The 16,627-nt window shown below is 46.3% G+C and overlaps 1 protein-coding gene across 1 annotated transcript in view; it reads right to left on the reverse strand.

Annotated features, from left to right (window-relative positions):
• The window catches only part of LOC132397111 (embryonic protein UVS.2-like), a 103,700-nt gene that overhangs the window by 80,014 nt on the left and 7,059 nt on the right, over nucleotides 1–16,627 (reverse strand). The window contains exon 2 of the mRNA XM_059975422.1: nucleotides 10,463–10,641. Within this exon, the coding sequence (XP_059831405.1) occupies nucleotides 10,463–10,547 (85 nt within the window). The 5' untranslated portion in view covers nucleotides 10,548–10,641. The remainder of the gene's footprint in view (nucleotides 1–10,462; nucleotides 10,642–16,627) is intronic.

Genomic DNA, 16,627 nt, shown 5'->3' on the forward strand with positions numbered 1-16,627 from the left:
ATTGTTACTGTTTTATCTTGTCCTACCTCAACACAGCATATAATTAATTGATCTGTATGAACAGTACAGAAGACAAGGTTTTCACTGTACCTTGACATGTGACAAAAATAAACCAATTTCACAATTCTCCCATATCCAATCACGAGGACACACTGGTAAAATTCTGTTCCTCATTCTGAATATGCTCACCACTTTCTTTGTTCCTTAGGTCTCTACATTCTGCAGCTCCTTCAAGTTTCATACACCAAGTTTTATAGCCATATCTTCTGAATTAGAGGCAGGAAAAGGTCACTTGGCTCCCTGCGTGTGCTCTGCTATTCAATAAGATCATAACTGATCCGACTGTAACTTCAGTCTGCATTCGCACTTACACCCCAGTAATCTTCCTTCACATAATGGGGCCACATGCAGGATAGAGAACACTTCAGTGGTCCGTAAGTTGAAGGAGAAGATCCTGAGAGGCAGGATTTATGATCATTTGGAGAGACATAATATTACTAGGAATAGTCAGCACGGCTTTGTCAAAGGCAGGTTGTGCCTTACAAGCCTGATTGAATTTTTTTAGGATGTGACTAAACACATTGATGAAAGTAGAGCAGTAGGTATAGTGTATATGGATCTTAGCAAGGCATTTGATAAGGTACCCCATTCAAGGCTTATTGAGAAAGTAAGGAAGCATGGGATCCAAGGGGACCTTGCTTTGTGGATCCAGAATTTGCTTGCCCACTGATGGAAAAGGGTAGTTGTAGTTGGGCCATATTCAGCATGGATGCTGGTCACAATTGGAGTGCCTCAGGGATCTGTTCTCGGACCCTTACTCCGTGATTTTTATAAGTGACCTGAATGAAGAAGTGCAGGGATGGGTTAGTAGATTTGCTGATGATACAAAGGTTGGGGGTGTTGTGGATAGTGTGGAGGGCTGTCAGAGGTTACAGCTGGACATCAATAGGAAGCAAAACTGGGCTGAGAAGTGGCAGATGGAGTTCAACCCAGATAAGTGTGAGGTGGTTCATTTTAGTAGGTCAAATATGATGGTAGAATATAATATTAATGGTAAGACTCTTGGCAGTGTGGAGGATCAGAGGGATCTTGGGGTCCAAGTCCAAAGGACACTCAAAGCTGCAGCGCAGGTTGACTGTGTGGTTAAGAAGGCATACAGTGTATTGACCTTGGGACTGAGTTTAAGAGCCAAGAGGTAACGTTACAGCTATACAGGACGCTGGTCAGACCCCACTTGGAGTACTGTGCTCAGTTCTGGTCACCTCACTACAGGAAGGATGTGGAAATTAGAGGAAGGGTGCAGAGGAGACTTACAAAGATGTTGCCTGGATTGGGAAGCATGCCTTATGAGAATAGATTGAGGAACATGGCCTTTTCTCCTTTGAGTGACGGAGGATGAGAGGTGACCTGACAGATAACATGATAAAGGCATTGATCGTGTGGATAGTCAGAGGCTTTTTCCCAGGAATGAAAGTTAACATGAGAGGGCACAGTTTTGAGGTGCTTGGAAGTAGGTACAGAGGAGATATCAGGGGTAAGTTTTTTTTACATAGAGAATGGTGAGTGCATAGAATGGGCTGCCGGCGATGATGATATGGTCTTTTAAGAGACTCTCTTGGATAGCCTAGAAAAATAGAGGGTTATTGGTAACCCTAGGTAATTTGTAAAGTAAGTACATGTTTGGCACAGCATTATGGGCTGAAGGACACGTATTGTGCTGTAGGTTTTCTGTTTATATGTTTCTAACAAAACATCTCAAGTTATTTGACACCTAGCCAAAACAAAACTCCTGACTATCAATCCTGAAAAATACACAATGATTGTTCTTAACATTTCTGACATTGAAACATTCAAAGTCTATTAAGGCAATCTGTTCAAAGTAATTAAAATCTTTAGAAATCCAGCAATTTAAAATGGACAATTAAGAATAGCCCAAATCTTCAGTAAATCTCAGTTACAGAAATTACAGTACCTATAAAGAGTATTCACCCCCTGCGCCCTAAAGTTTTTATGTTTTACTGTTTTACTACATTGATTCACAGTGGATTTAATTTGACCTTTTTGACACTGATCAACAAAAATGATCCTTTCTTGTCAAAATGAAAACTGATCTCTACAAAGTGATCTAAATTAATTACAAATATAAAACACAAAATAATTGATTGCATAAGTATTCACCCCATTTTATATGACACACGAAATCATCACTGGTGCAGCCAATTGGTTTTAGAAGTCATATAATTAATTAAATGGAGATCTGTTTTTGGAGACCTGTGTTTAGTCTAAACATTTCAATTGATTGCAGTAAAAATACCCCAGTATCTGGATGGTCTAACTGCTGCTGAGTCAGTATCCTGCCAAAAACTACACCATGAAGACAAAAGAACACTCAAGCAACACCATGAAGGGGATATCGAAAAGTGCAAGTCAGGTCATGGAAACAAGAAAATTTCCAAGTCACTGAATAACTCTCGGAGTACAGTTAATTCAATCATCAAGAAATGGGAAGGATATGGCACAGCTGTAAATCTGCCTAGAGCAGGCCATCCCCAAAAACTGAGTGACTGTGCAAGAAGGGGACTAGTGAGTAAGGCCATTAAGAGACCTAAGACAACTCTGGAAGAGTTACAAGCTCCAGTGGCTGAGATGGGAGAGACTGCACATACAACAACTGCTGCTCGGGCGCTTCACCAGTCGCAGTTTTATGGGCGAGTGGCAAAGAGAAAGCCACTGTTGAAAAAAAAAACACATGAAATCTCAGCTAGAGTTTGCAGAAGGCATGTGGGAGACTCTGAAGTCAGCTGGAAGAAGGTTCTATGGTCTGATGAAACCAAAATTGATGAAACCAGTCTGAATGCTATGTTAGCCATAATCCAAACAGTATACATAATCAAAAACACACCATCCCTACCATGAAACATGGTGGTGGCTGCATCTTGCAGTGGGGATGCTACAATGCAGCAGGACCTGAAAGGCTTGCGAAGGTACAGGGCAAAATAAACACAGCAAAATACAGGGAAATCCTGGTGGAAAACCTGATGCAGTTTGCAAGAGAACTGCAACTTGGGAGATTTATTTTCCAGCAAGACATGAACCCAAGCATATAGCCAAAGCTACATAGGAATGGCTTAAAAACAACAAAATTAATGTCCTGGAGTAGCCAAATCAGTCCAGACCTCAATCCAATTGAGAATTTGTGTCTGGACTTGAAAAATGGCTGTTCGCTCTCAATCCCCATGCAATCTGAATGTTCAAACAGTTTTGTAAAGAAGAATGTGGAAAAATTGCAGTGTCCAGATGTGCAAAGCTGATAGAGAGCTGTCCACACAAACTCAAGGCTGTAATTGCTGCCAAATGTACATCTACTAAATACTGACCTGAAGGGGGTGAGTAATTATGCAATTATTTCATGTTTTATATTTGTAATTATTTAGTTCACTTTGTATAGATCTGTTTTCACTTTGACATGAAAGAGTCTTTTTCTATTGCTCAATGTCAAAAAAGCTAAATTAAATCCACTGTGATTCAATGTCATAAAACAATAAAACATGAAAGCTTCCAAGAGGGTGAATACTTTTTATAGGCACAGTAATTGTGACTTACTTTAGTCCCTTAAAGCTACAGACCTCACTTTTAAGTAAAGTGCAAATAATTCCTATTCCAGACTTCTGTGCAGAACCACAATACAAGTGGCAAGGATCACTGCAAATGTATACCCCACTCTGGACTCATTGCGAGGTTCATCCTCAAAGTACATTTGAAATTAATACTAATGCAATTTCAGGACTTCTGTGTTTATGTGGAAATCATGGATTTATGTGCATAAATGTTAATATTTAAGCTAAAGAATGAAAGAAATTAATATTTCAAACATTTAGAGAATATTCAACTTCCCCATGTTGATACTTCCCATGCGCTGTCATATTTTCCCTTTACAATGGATTCTGATTATTTGGGACCCACCGAGACGAATATGTTTTGACCCAATTAAACAGCTGCCCCAATTAGCCAAAATTTCATAGAAATAGTTAAAAAGGTATAAAAAATACAAACTACCCTTTAAATGTGTTAAAAATTACCTATTTAAATGAATTACAAAACAAATTAGAACATTACCAATAACACTACATTATTATAAAACTGTTATTAGTTCATAATTGTTATCAATGGAGGAATTCATCCAGTGCATGCTGCTATATTTTTTTGATTGACTGTTAATGAACACATCAGCACAGAAACACAAGGTAATTTTTTCAGCCAAGTATGAAATCTTTTCGTGGCACCTTGGCAAGAGTCCGAAAATTTCAAAGTTCAAAATAAAAAACAAAATGATCAAATCATTACTTCTGGAATTGGAGTCTGTCAGCCCAAACGGATAACATAAAACAAGCACACACGATAGATGCCATTTAAAAACTGTTTGCTCTAAGCATGGTATAGGGTCTAATGGCCATACAAGTGCATGCCACTGATGCTAGTTACAAACTATTCAGCAACAGTTTCCTGTCCCAAATAAGCCACTGATGCACCATCAATAACTCTCGGAGACCAGAAGTGAACGATAGGCTTTTATTAGCAGCAAAAAGGGAGCATGACATCTCAGATACTGAGGGAGGAGCAGTGCCCCAATCGCCTTTATACAGGGGTCTGTGGGAGGAGCCACAGGAACAGTCTGCAGAGGGGCATGTCCAGACAGGTATACATACCTTACCACATTCAACCCCCCCCTTTGTTTTAAAAGAGAGTCCCCATGGGGCGAAGTTTCTTACCAGTATATTTACAGATCAAGCCTATCAGGTGGTCGAGTCTGTCGCTGCGATCTACATAGCACCGGTGGTGATTGCACCAGTGACGGTGGTTGTGCTGGCTCCGGCCTGACTTGATGTGCCAGCCCATTAGGTATCAGTAATCCCTCATGCGTGTGCGAGGCGCCCGGTATGGGAGTGTCGTGAGGAGTCTGTGTAGGGCTTGGCGTGCGCGGTGTCTCGTGGTGTATATACATTGGTGTGTATGGGGTTCATAGTCACCATGGAGTGTTCGGGGTAGGGGTCTGGTGCTCCTGCAGGTGCCAGGTCGCGGATGGAGACCGTGTCCTCCCACCCATCAAGTAAGACCATGTAGGCATACTGGGGGTTCGCATGAAGTAGGTGAACCCTCTCAACCAGCGGGGAGTATTTATTGCTCCTCACATGTTTCCGAAGCAGCACTGGCCCTGGGGATGTCAGCCAAGCCGGTAGGGTGGTCCCAGTGGCAGACTTCCTGGGAAAAGAAAACAGTCGCTCATAAGGGATGGCATTAGTGGACATGCATAACAGGGAGCGGATGAAGTGGAGTGCCTCGGGGAGGACCTCCTGCCAGTGAGAGACCGGCAATCCCTTTGACCTAAGGGTAAGAGTGTGGCCTTCCACATTGTGGCATTCTCCCTCTCCACCTGTCCATTTCCCCGGGGATTATAGCTCGTGGTCCTACTAGTAGCAATACCCCTACCCAGCAAGTATTAGCGCAGCTCGTCACTCATAAAGGAGGACCCTCTATCACTGTGGATATAGCAGGGATATCTGAACAGAGCTGGCGCAGGGCTTTTATGACGGACATGGCAGTGGTGTCGGGGCAGAGGATGGCAAAGGGGAACCGCGAGTACTCATCGATAATGTTGAGGAAGTAGACATTGCAGTCGGTGGAGGGAAGGGGGCCCTTAAAGTCAACTCTCAGTCGCTCAAAGGGGCGGGTGGCCTTGATAAGTTGCGCCTTTTCAGGACGGTAGAAGTGCTGTTTGCACTCAGTGCAGACTTGGCAGTCCCTGTTCATCGTCCTGATTTCCTCAAGGGAGTAAGGCAGGTTCTGGGCTTTCACGAAATGGTAAAGCCGGGTGACCCCCGCGTGGCAAAGATCTGCATGCAGGGCGTATAGCTGGTTGAGCTGTGCGCTGGCACATGTTCCCTGGGATAGGGTATCAGGGGGCTCATTGAGCCTTCCAGGCCGATACAGGATGTCATAGTTGTAGGTGGAGAGTTCTATTCTCCATCTCAAAATTTTATCATTTTTGATTTTGCCCCGCTGTTGGTTGCTAAACATGAACGCAACTGAGTGCTGGTCGGTCAGCAAGGTGAACCTTTTGCCGGTGAGATAATGCCTCCAGTGCCTAATAGCTTCCACTATGGCCTGGTCTTCTTTCTCCACCACGGAGTGCCGAATTTCAGGGCCTTGAAGGGTACCAGAAAAGAATGCTACTGGCCTGCCTGCCTGACTGAGGGTAGCAGCCAGCGCGAAGTCAGAGGCATCACTCTCTACTTGGAAGGGAATGGTCTTGCCCACCGCATGCATCGTTGCTTTGGCAATGTCCCCTTTAACACAGCTGAAGGCCGCGCGGGCCTCGGCTGAGAGGGGAAATGTGGTGGACTTGACCGGGGGCGGGCCTTGTCTGCGTAGTGAGGGACCCATTGGGCGTAATAGGAAAAGAAGCCCAGGCACCATTTGAGGGCTCTGAGGTTGGTGGGGAGAGGGATTTCCAACAGGGGGCGCATACGGTCGGGGTCAGGGCCAATGACTCCATTCTCCACGACATACCCAAGGATAACAAGTCGGGTGGTTCCAAACACACACTCGTCCCTTTTATAGGTAAGGTTAAGAGCTTTGGCCGCTTGGAAAAATTGTTGGAGGTTGGTGTCGTGATCCTGCCAGTTGTGACCGCAGATGATGATGTTATCCAGATATGGGAACATGGGTTCAGTTGGCACTGGTCCACCATCTGGTCCATTTCCCTCTGGAAAACAGAGACACCATTCATGACACCGAAGGGGACGCGCAGGAAGTGATAGAGCCTGCCGCCCGCCTCGAAGGCGGTGTAGGGGCGGTCCTTCGGGCGGATGGGGAGCTGTTGGTAAGCGGATTTTAGGTCTATGGTCGAGTACACCTTGTACTGAGCTATCTGATTGACCATATCGGCAATGCGGGGTAGGGGGTACGCGTAAAGCTGCGTGAACTTATTGATGGTCTGGCTATAGTCCACGACCATCCTATTTTTCTGCCCGGTCCGAACAACAACCACCTGGGCCCTCCAAGGACTTGTGCTTGGCTCAATGATCCCCTCGCTGAGTAGCCGCTGCACCTCCGACTGAATGAAGGCCCTGTCCCTCACGCTGTACCTCCTGCTTTTAGTTGCCACAGGTTTACAGTCGGGGGTCAGGTTGGTGAACAGCGGTGGGGGAGGGATCTTGAGAGTGGAGAGGCTGCAAATGGTGTCCGTAGCATGGCTGTTGGCATAGTGTAGGGTGGGATGTGCGGGTCGGTGTATGTGTGTGTGTGGTCAGTAATGGGGTATGTGACAAAGTCCCACAGAACTGAGGATTTCTGAGGAACTGAGGACAGTGATTGATGGGTGGGGCCCATCATTGTCACACTTTTCTGGAAGTCGAATCCCATTAGCACAGGGGCACACAGTTGAGGCATGATCAGTAATGTAAAGTCCCGATATTCTGTGCCCTGCACCACCAGTGTCACTACACAATCCCCCCAGATGTCTATGGAATGCAATCCAGAAGCCATGGTGACCCTCTGGCTTACCGGCCGTGTCACGAGTCGCAGCGTTGCACTGTGTCCAGGTGAATAAAATTCTCAGTGCTGCCCATGTCAAACAGGCAGCTAGACCTGTGCCCCTCCACCAGGATGTCCATCATTGACCTTGCGAGCTGGTGTGGAGTGCTTTGGTCGAAGGTCACAGAGGCCAGAGTTGAATCGCCGTCTTGGTGCCCAATAAGCACTCGTGGGTCAGAGGCAGGGTGAGGTGGCGCCGACAAAGATGGCCGCCCCATGCCTCGCATGCGGCGGGCAGGCAAGATGGCGGCCACCAAGATGGCCGTCCCTATGCCTCACACACGGCGGGCAGGCAAGATGGCGGCAACCAAGATGGCGACCCCCATGCCTCGCACGCAGCACTGCTTGACCCTGCTTGTGGTTTGGACTTACAGGACTTGGCGAAATGGCCCTTCTTGCTGCATCTGGCGCAGGTAGCTTCTTGGGCCGGGCAGCATTTTCGAGGATGCTTCTCGTGTCCGCAGAAGTAACACTGCACAGATTTGGGACTGGCAGCACCCGAGGCTGATTCGCCGGCAGGTTGCGGGGTCTGCAGTGTCCATGGTGCCGGCGGGAGATTGCGTGCCTGGACAGCGTCAACATTGTGCAGAGTGGCCTCCAGCGTGTCAGCCAGCTTGATTGCCGAATGTAAGGTAAGATTGGCGTGTTCCAGCAGCCGCTGGCACACGTACACTGACCTGATCCCCGTAACGAAGGCGTCTCTCACTACGAGCTCTGCATGCTGTTCCACCATTAGCCCCTGCAGTCACAGGCCCGCACGAGTATCTGTAGGGCCCGGACAAACTCAGCGCTTGACTCTCCGGCCCACTGCTGCCGTGTCGCTAAGCGATGTCTTGCATAGACGGTGTTCACCGGCCGCAGGTATTGTCTTTTGAGGGCATCCATCGCACCCTGGTAGTCCGTTTGGTCTCTGATCATGGAGTAGACCCTTGGACTGACCCTGGAGAGGAGAACCCTGCATATCGTGGCAGGATTGGTCACATGAATCTCCTCCAGGTACGATTCGAAGCATGCCAGCCAGAGTTCGAAAGCGCTGCCGGCTTCCTGGGATTGAGGGTCAAGATCCAATCTGTCGGGTCGTAAAATGCTCTCCATGTTTTAAAATTGCTGTTAATAAAATTGATGCACCATCAATAACTCTCGGAGACTGGAAGTGAATGAAAGGCTTTTATTAGCAGCAAAAAGGGAGCACGACATCTCGGAGACTGAGGGAGGAGCAGTGCCCCAATCGCCTTTATACAGGGGTCTGTGGGAGGAGCCACAGGAGCAGTCAGCAGGGGGTATGTCCAGACAGGTATACATAGTTTACCAGAGCGGCACAGTGTCTCAAGTAAATGAAGGGAATTCTAGGTATTTTCTTCTTTAAAAATTGTCCCAAATAACCAGCTGCCCAAATTAACAGGTGGCCCAATTAATTGGAATCCACTGTATATAGTTTCCTAAAATTTGGACTATTTAAAAAATGCCAACACTGAATCATTCCTGATACTGCATAAATCTAATCGGCCGATCTCGTGGCAGAAACTCAATGCATAAAGAACATAGCCATAGTCACGAGGTTCAGTTGTTGTTCAGAAGGAGTACCAGGATGGGGAAGAAATGTGATCTAAGCGACCCTAACCACGGAATGATTGTTGGTGCCAGACAGGGTGGATGGAGTATCTCAGAAGCTGCTGATCTCCTGGGATTTTCACACACAAGATGAAAGGTAGTTCTGTCTGCGAAAACACCCTGTTAATGAGAGAGGTCAGAGGTTTTGGACCTGACTGTTTGTCATTCTCTCTGCAGTTTTATAATTATCTGCTTGTACTTTAAGTAGTGTACTGTGGGGCTGTGGCTTATTCACATGTCAAAAGTTGCTTCTATCGTGCTGATCATTGATTGGTTAGTTTAAAAGCTGCAGTAGCTCTCCCCATTGGTTGTCCTGTCTGCTACTGTTCTGGTGTCTGGTTTCAAACATCTTGGAGTGTATGAGAGGTTCACTCTCTTTCCCTTTGTCGTCAGCGTATGCTACACAGAAACCTTGGGAAAGTATGCTCCATGTGCACTTTTAACTAAGTTATCTGATGTTGAATATTTAGTCTTATAGTCTGTGTAACTTGGGGCAACTTAAATGTTTAATCGAATTTTTTACTTTTTTGTAAATAAATGAATAAGCATAATGATTACATGCTTATTCGTAGTCAGTGTTTTCTCACTTACCAAATCTGTGAACTTGCTTCCATGTTACAAGTAGCCCTTTATATGCATAAATTTAATATGCCTCTAGTGCCTATACAAGGTATAATTCTGAAACTTCTTCATTCTTTCATTAAGTGAATGAGTATTTTCACACTGGTTAATTTTACCACAGAATTGACTAGTGCTTACCGTGGATTTGAATAGAATGCTTATGATCTTTGAGTATAGAAGTAGCTATTTTATGTGAGGCCCATCTTTTGTTTCTCTCTTCTTCAAGTAGCAGTGACCCCTGTCACTGTTCTGTTCCTGTTCCCTTTGTTCTATTAACTCTTAATAAATAAAACGATCATGAAGCAACAAATTTTATGCCTCATTCCTGACTTCTAAGACAGCCTTGGATTTAAAGACCAGAATCCAACAGAGGAGAATGGCCAGACAGGTTCAAGCAGACAAGAAGATAAAAATAACTCAAATAACCATGCAAAACAATGTGGTGTGCAGAAGAGCTTCTCCGAATGCACAACATGTTGAAACTTTAATTGGATAGGCCACAGCAGCAGAAGACCACAAACATACAGAAATACGCTCAGTGGCCAGTTTATTATATGCCTTCTGTACTTAATAAAGTGACAACTGAGTTAAAATACACATATCAGATGAGAAATTATGGTATTTAGAATTCTCTTACCAGAAACAATATTTTCAACTTTGACCTCTATATGCTCATCACGGTCACTTCTTTGATGCTCAGGATAAAAACCAATAACATGCATCAACTCCTTCTGTATAGAATGAAAATTTATGCAGTAAGGTTCCTGCAGTAATACATCTTGTGCTCCTCCTTTTCGTCCTATGGTTGATGAGCATCTATGAAATTAAAAAAAAATTTTCCATGTCTTCCAAAGCAAAGGGCAAATTAATTTTGTTAACCTAAGAAACAAAGAGCTGTCTTAACAAAACAATGATAATCTTTTACTCTGGTTCTTATTTATGGCTTTATTATAAATATATTTATGAATATTTGTTCCATTTAGTTATTCAGTCATTCCAGAATTAATCATAATCTTATTGAAGGCTGGGGCAGGCTCGAGTTTCAACATGCCCTTTTCCTGCCTCTTGTTTGCTGTTCTATTTCTGTTTGGACCACAAGACTGAAGAGCAGAATTGGCCCATTTGACCCATCAGGTCTGCCCCACCACTCCATCACAGTTGATTTATTATCCCTCTCAACTCCACTCTCCTGTTTTCTCCCCATACACTTTGACTGCTCTTCTGTTCTAAAGGGACACCTTTCTATTCTGAGGCTGTGCCCTCTCATTCCTGGGATCATTCTTGTGTATATCCCCTGGACCCTCTCCAATGCCAACACATCTTTTCTTTGATAAGGTACCCAGAACTGCTCACAATACCCCAAGTGTGGTCTGAAGATTACTTTATAAAGCTTTAGCATTAAGTCTTTGTTTTTATATTCTAGTTCTGTTGACATAAATGCTAACATTGTATTTGTGTTCCTTACCACCAACTCAACATGCAATTAACCTTTAGGGAATACTGTACAAAGACTACCAGTTCCCTGTGCATGCCTATTTACCAAAGAAAAATAGTCTACACCTTTATTCCATTAACCAACATGCATGACCTTTATACTTCCTTACACTGTATTCCGTCCGCTACTTCTTTGTCCATTCCCCTAAACTAAGTCCCTCCGTAGACTTGCTGTTTCCTCAACATTACCTAGCCTTCCAACTAACTTTGCATCATCTGCTAATCTGGCCATAAAGTCAACAATTCCATCATTCAAGTCATTGACATGTAATATGTAAAGAACCGGTCCCAACACTGATCCCTGCTGAATATCACTAGTCACCAGTAGCCAACCTGAATAGATCCCCTTCATTCCCACTCTTTCCCTCCTGCCAGTCAGCCATGCTGGTATCTTTCCTGTATTACCATGGGCTCTTATCTAGCTTATCAGCCTGGTATAGCACCTTATCAAAGGCCTTCTGAAAATCCAAATAAACAACATCCACTGACTGTCCTTTTTCTACCCTGCCTGTTAGTTATTCAAAGAATTCTAACAGATTTGTAAGGCAAGATTTCCCTTAAGGAAACCACTCTGACTTCAGCCTATTTTATCATGTGCTTCTATGCATCCAGAAACCTCATCCTTAAAAATGGACTCCAACATCTTGCCAACCACTGAGGTCAGGCTAACTGCCTATAATTTCTTGTCCTTTGCCTCTTTCATAACCCTGGTGTGTCGTCCATCTGGTCCATGTGACTTATCTACCTTCAGACCTTTCAGCTTTGAAAGCAGCTTCTGCTCAGTGATATTAACTAGACTCACGTCTGCCCCGACACTCATGAATTTCTGAAACACTGCTCTTGTCTTCTGCAGTGAAAAGTGAGGCAATTTACTTATTAAGCTCATCAGCTATTTCTTTACCCTACATTACTACCTCTCCAGCAGTCCAATATCATGGAATTTGAAAAGCTACAGCTTGTGGTCTTCAATACATTAAGGCGAACGGATAGAATAGAACAAAACCATTTTTGCTGACTGGGGGAGATAAAGGACCAGAGCCTTTTAACAGGGAAGTCTGGATTCACTTGTGCCTGCTATATCTACATTTCACTGATATACACTGACAGTCCACTGAGTCTTTCCACTCTAAAATGCAATTTAATCCTGTAGCCCCAATTTTGAGGCCCACGATGATTATGTGCAAAAACAAAATGCCATGTACACTCACGTCCTTCCATTCCTCATTACCTTCTAAGATCCTACCACCATTCATTATGTACTGTATATTCTACTCTCATTAGTAGTCCTAAAATGGTTCACCTTGGGTTTATCAGGATTTGCCATTTGGCATTCTTCAATGTATCTGACCAATTTATCAATGTTTTACTGCAACTTTAAACTACACTCCTCACTAGAAACAACACCATCAATTTTTGTATCACTTGCAATCATATCTCTTACATTCACCACTGTATTGCTAATACATAACGCAAGCTGTTAGGGTGCCCACACCCAATTCCTGTGGTACACCACTCATCACAGATTTCTGATCACAAAATAAAACCCTCCACCATTAAGCTCTCTTCCATTGCAGCTTTTTATGTACTTCTGTGCAATGGGCAGCAAGGGCAATAGTCCTCTCCTATCAGATTCCTCTTTCTTCAGCCCTTTAACTCTTCTACCTATCACCTCCCAGCTTGTTACTACCTTCCCCCAACCCCACCTCATCTGGTTTCAACTATTACCTGGCAGCTTGTACTTTGCCTCTCCTCTTCCCACCTTCTTACTCTGCCTTCTTCCTCCTCCTTTTCCAGTCCTGATGAAGGGTCTTAGCCCAAAACTGACTGTTTATTCCCCTTCTTAGATTCTGAGTTACTCCAGCATTTTATGTACATCTGTGCAAGGAAACTGCTGTACCAGACATTCTACTGCATCACCCTGCCTAAACGGGTAGTAGAAGAACACCGAACATAGCAGATTAAAAATCATTTGGCCCACAATGCTGTGAGTACCTTTTAATCTATTCCAAGATCAATAAAACCTCTCTTACATAGACCTGTTATTCTTTCATCCACGTGTTTATCCGAGTTTCTTAAATGAACCTAATGTATCTGCTTTCACCAACACCCCCAGCAGTGTATTCCACACAGTTATCACTGTTCGTATATTCCATATTTAAAAAACTACCTGACACCCCTCCTTCACTCCACTTTCCTCCAATTATCTTCAAGTTATATAAAAACGCAAAATTCTGGCAGAACTCAGCAGGCCAGACAGCATCTATGGGAGGAGGTAGTGACAACATTTCGGGCCGAAACCCTTCATCAGGTTTTTATTTATATCAAGCATCTGCAGATTCACTTGTGTTGCCTTTATCTTCAAATTATGCTCCTTTATATGAGCCATTTCCACCTGGGAAAAAGATCTCTGGCTGTCCAATCCATCTGTGTCTCTTACCATCTTATATGCTTCTATCAAGTCACCTCTCATCCTCCTTTGCTCCAAAGAGAAAAGTCCTAGTTTGCTCAACCTTTTCTCATAAGACACACCCTCTAATTCAGGAAGTGTCCTGGTAAATCTCCTCTGTGCTCTAATGCTTCTACATCCTTCCTATAATAAAGTGACCAGAATATCACACTCATTACCTCATCGCTTTTGAACTCAATCCCCTGACTAAAGAAGGCCAACACACTATACACCTACTTAATCACCCCATCAATTTGCACAGCATCTTTGAGGTATCGATGGATGTGGACCCCAAGAATCCTCTGTTCCTTTACACTGCTGAAAATTGTGCCATTAGTCTTGTTATCTGCTTTCAAATTCAATCTTTCATAGTGTATCACTTCACACTTCTTCGAATCCGCCACTCGTATTGATAGATACTTTATTGATCCCAAAGGATTGTCTTCAATGACAATGCCAAGGAATTTAAAGTTACTGACCCTCTCCACCTCAGATCCCACAATGAGAACTGGCTCATGGACCTCTAGTTTTCTCCTCCTGTAGTAGGGAAGCAGGGTCATGGAAAGGGGGAATGCATAGCTCTAGGGATAGGGTGAAGACTATTGGGGCTATCCAATGAAGTGTAGTTTTTCAGTGATACTGTGGCGACTCATTTCCTAGCGTATCCGAACCGACTCACAATTAGATAGCCTACGGGGGTTTACGAGCACAGAGCTTTGGAGCCTCTTCGCCATGGGGGGCCGGTTGACAGAGGCTTAAAAATGAGGCTGAAGTTTTCGAATAAAGTTTTTTCCTTCGACTGCAGTTACCGACTCCGTGTCGTAATTTTAGCGCTGCGTGTAGCACACCGCTACAATTGGTGACCCCGACGGTCCAAACGATTTTTGGACCAGAAATGACCGACGCCGCCTCTGTTCATGGGGTTTCGTTGAAACTGCCAGGTTTCTGGACACAGCGCCCGGACCTATGGTTCCAGCAAGCCGAAGCCCAATTCCACGTTCGCCGGATCACCTCAGAAGACACCCGCTACTACTACGTGGTGAGCTCCCTCGACCAGGACACAGCGGCCCAGGTCGCGGAGTTCGTACAGTCGCCCCCGGCAGACGGCAAGTACACGGAATTCAAAGCCCTGCTCCTCAGGACTTTCGGACTCTCACGGCGCGAGCGGGCTGCCCGTTTACTGCACCTGGATGGCTTGGGAGACAGACCTCCATCGGCTTTAATGAATGAGATGTTGTCTCTGGCCGACGGACACACAGGCCTCATGTTTGAGCAGGCATTCCTGGAGCAGCTGCCCGAGGACATACGCCTGCTGTTATCCGACGCGGATTTCAGTGACCCCCGGAAGGTGGCAGCCCGGGCGGACTTGCTGTGGAACGCCAAAAAGGTGAGCGGGGCGTCCATCGCACGGATCTCCCAGCCACGCTCCCGGCAGCAAACCAGTCCAGGCCCGGCCGCAGAGCCCGCCAACCCCCGGCCCAATGAACACTGGTGCTTCTACCACCAGCGGTGGGGTGCAGAAGCCCGCCGTTGTCGCCCGCCCTGCAAGTTCCCGGGAAACGCCAGGGCCAGCCGCCGCTGATGGCTACGGCGGCTGGCCATCGGGATAGCCTCCTGTATGTGTGGGATAGAAGGTCGGGACGCCGGTTTTTGGTCGATACTGGGGCTGAGATCAGCGTTTTACCTCCGACGGGTTACGACACCCGCAGCAGGGCACCGGGTCCCCCCCTGAGGGCCGTGAATGGCAGCACAGTAAGGACCTATGGCACCCGTATGGTGCAGCTACAGTTCGGCTCCAGCCAGTTCACGTGGGACTTCACACTGGCCGCCGTAGCCCAACCGCTTCTGGGTGCGGATTTTTTGCGAGCTCACAGCCTGCTGGTTGACCTGCCCAGGAAGAGACTGGTAGACGCCGAGACCTTTCAGACGTTCTCCCTGGGTGCAGCCCAGTTGCCAGCCCCTCATCTCGGCTCCAACACGCTGTCCGACAACGACTTCACCAGGGTCCTGGCGGAGTTCCCATCGGTTCTGGCACCGCAGTTCACAGCAGCCATGCCCAGGCACGGCGTACAGCACCACATCCCGACCCAGGGACCACCCCTCCATGCCCGTGCTCGGCGGCTTCCCCCGGACAAGCTCCGACTGGCGAAGGAGGAGTTCCAGAGAATGGAGGAATTGGGGATCATCCGGCGGTCCAACAGCCCCTGGGCTTCCCCCCTGCACATGGTGCCCAAAGCGACGGGGGGCTGGAGACCGTGCGGCGACTACCGCAGGCTGAACGAGGCTACCACACCGGACCGCTACCCTGTGCCGCACATTCAAGACTTTGCGGCAAACCTGCACGGCGCACGGATCTTCTCCAAGGTCGACCTCGTCCGAGGGTACCATCAAATCCCGATGCATCCTGACGACGTCCCCAAAACGGCTCTCATCACCCCGTTTGGCCTTTTCGAGTTCCTCCGCATGCCGTTCGGCCTGAAGAATGCCGCACAGACGTTCCAGCGGTTAATGGACGCGGTGGGACGGGACCTGGACTTCGCGTTCATCTATTTGGATGACATCCTCATAGCCAGCGGCAGTCGTCAGGAGCATCTGTCCCACCTCCGTCAACTCTGCGCCCGACTGAGTGAGTACGGTCTTACAATCAACCCTGCCAAATGCCAGTTCGGACTCGATACCATTGACTTCCTGGGCCACAGAATTACTAAAGACGGGGCAACCCCTCTGCCCGCTAAGGTAGATGCGGTCCGCCACTTCCCCCGACCCACCACGATCAAAGGCCTTCAGGAATTCGTAGGTATGGTCAATTTCTACCGCCGCTTCCTCCCTTCAGCTGCCCGGATCATGCGCCCCCTGTTCGCC

Source organism: Hypanus sabinus, chromosome 7 (assembly GCF_030144855.1).
Source record: "Hypanus sabinus isolate sHypSab1 chromosome 7, sHypSab1.hap1, whole genome shotgun sequence".
In the NCBI taxonomy this organism is placed as follows: domain Eukaryota; kingdom Metazoa; phylum Chordata; class Chondrichthyes; order Myliobatiformes; family Dasyatidae; genus Hypanus; species Hypanus sabinus.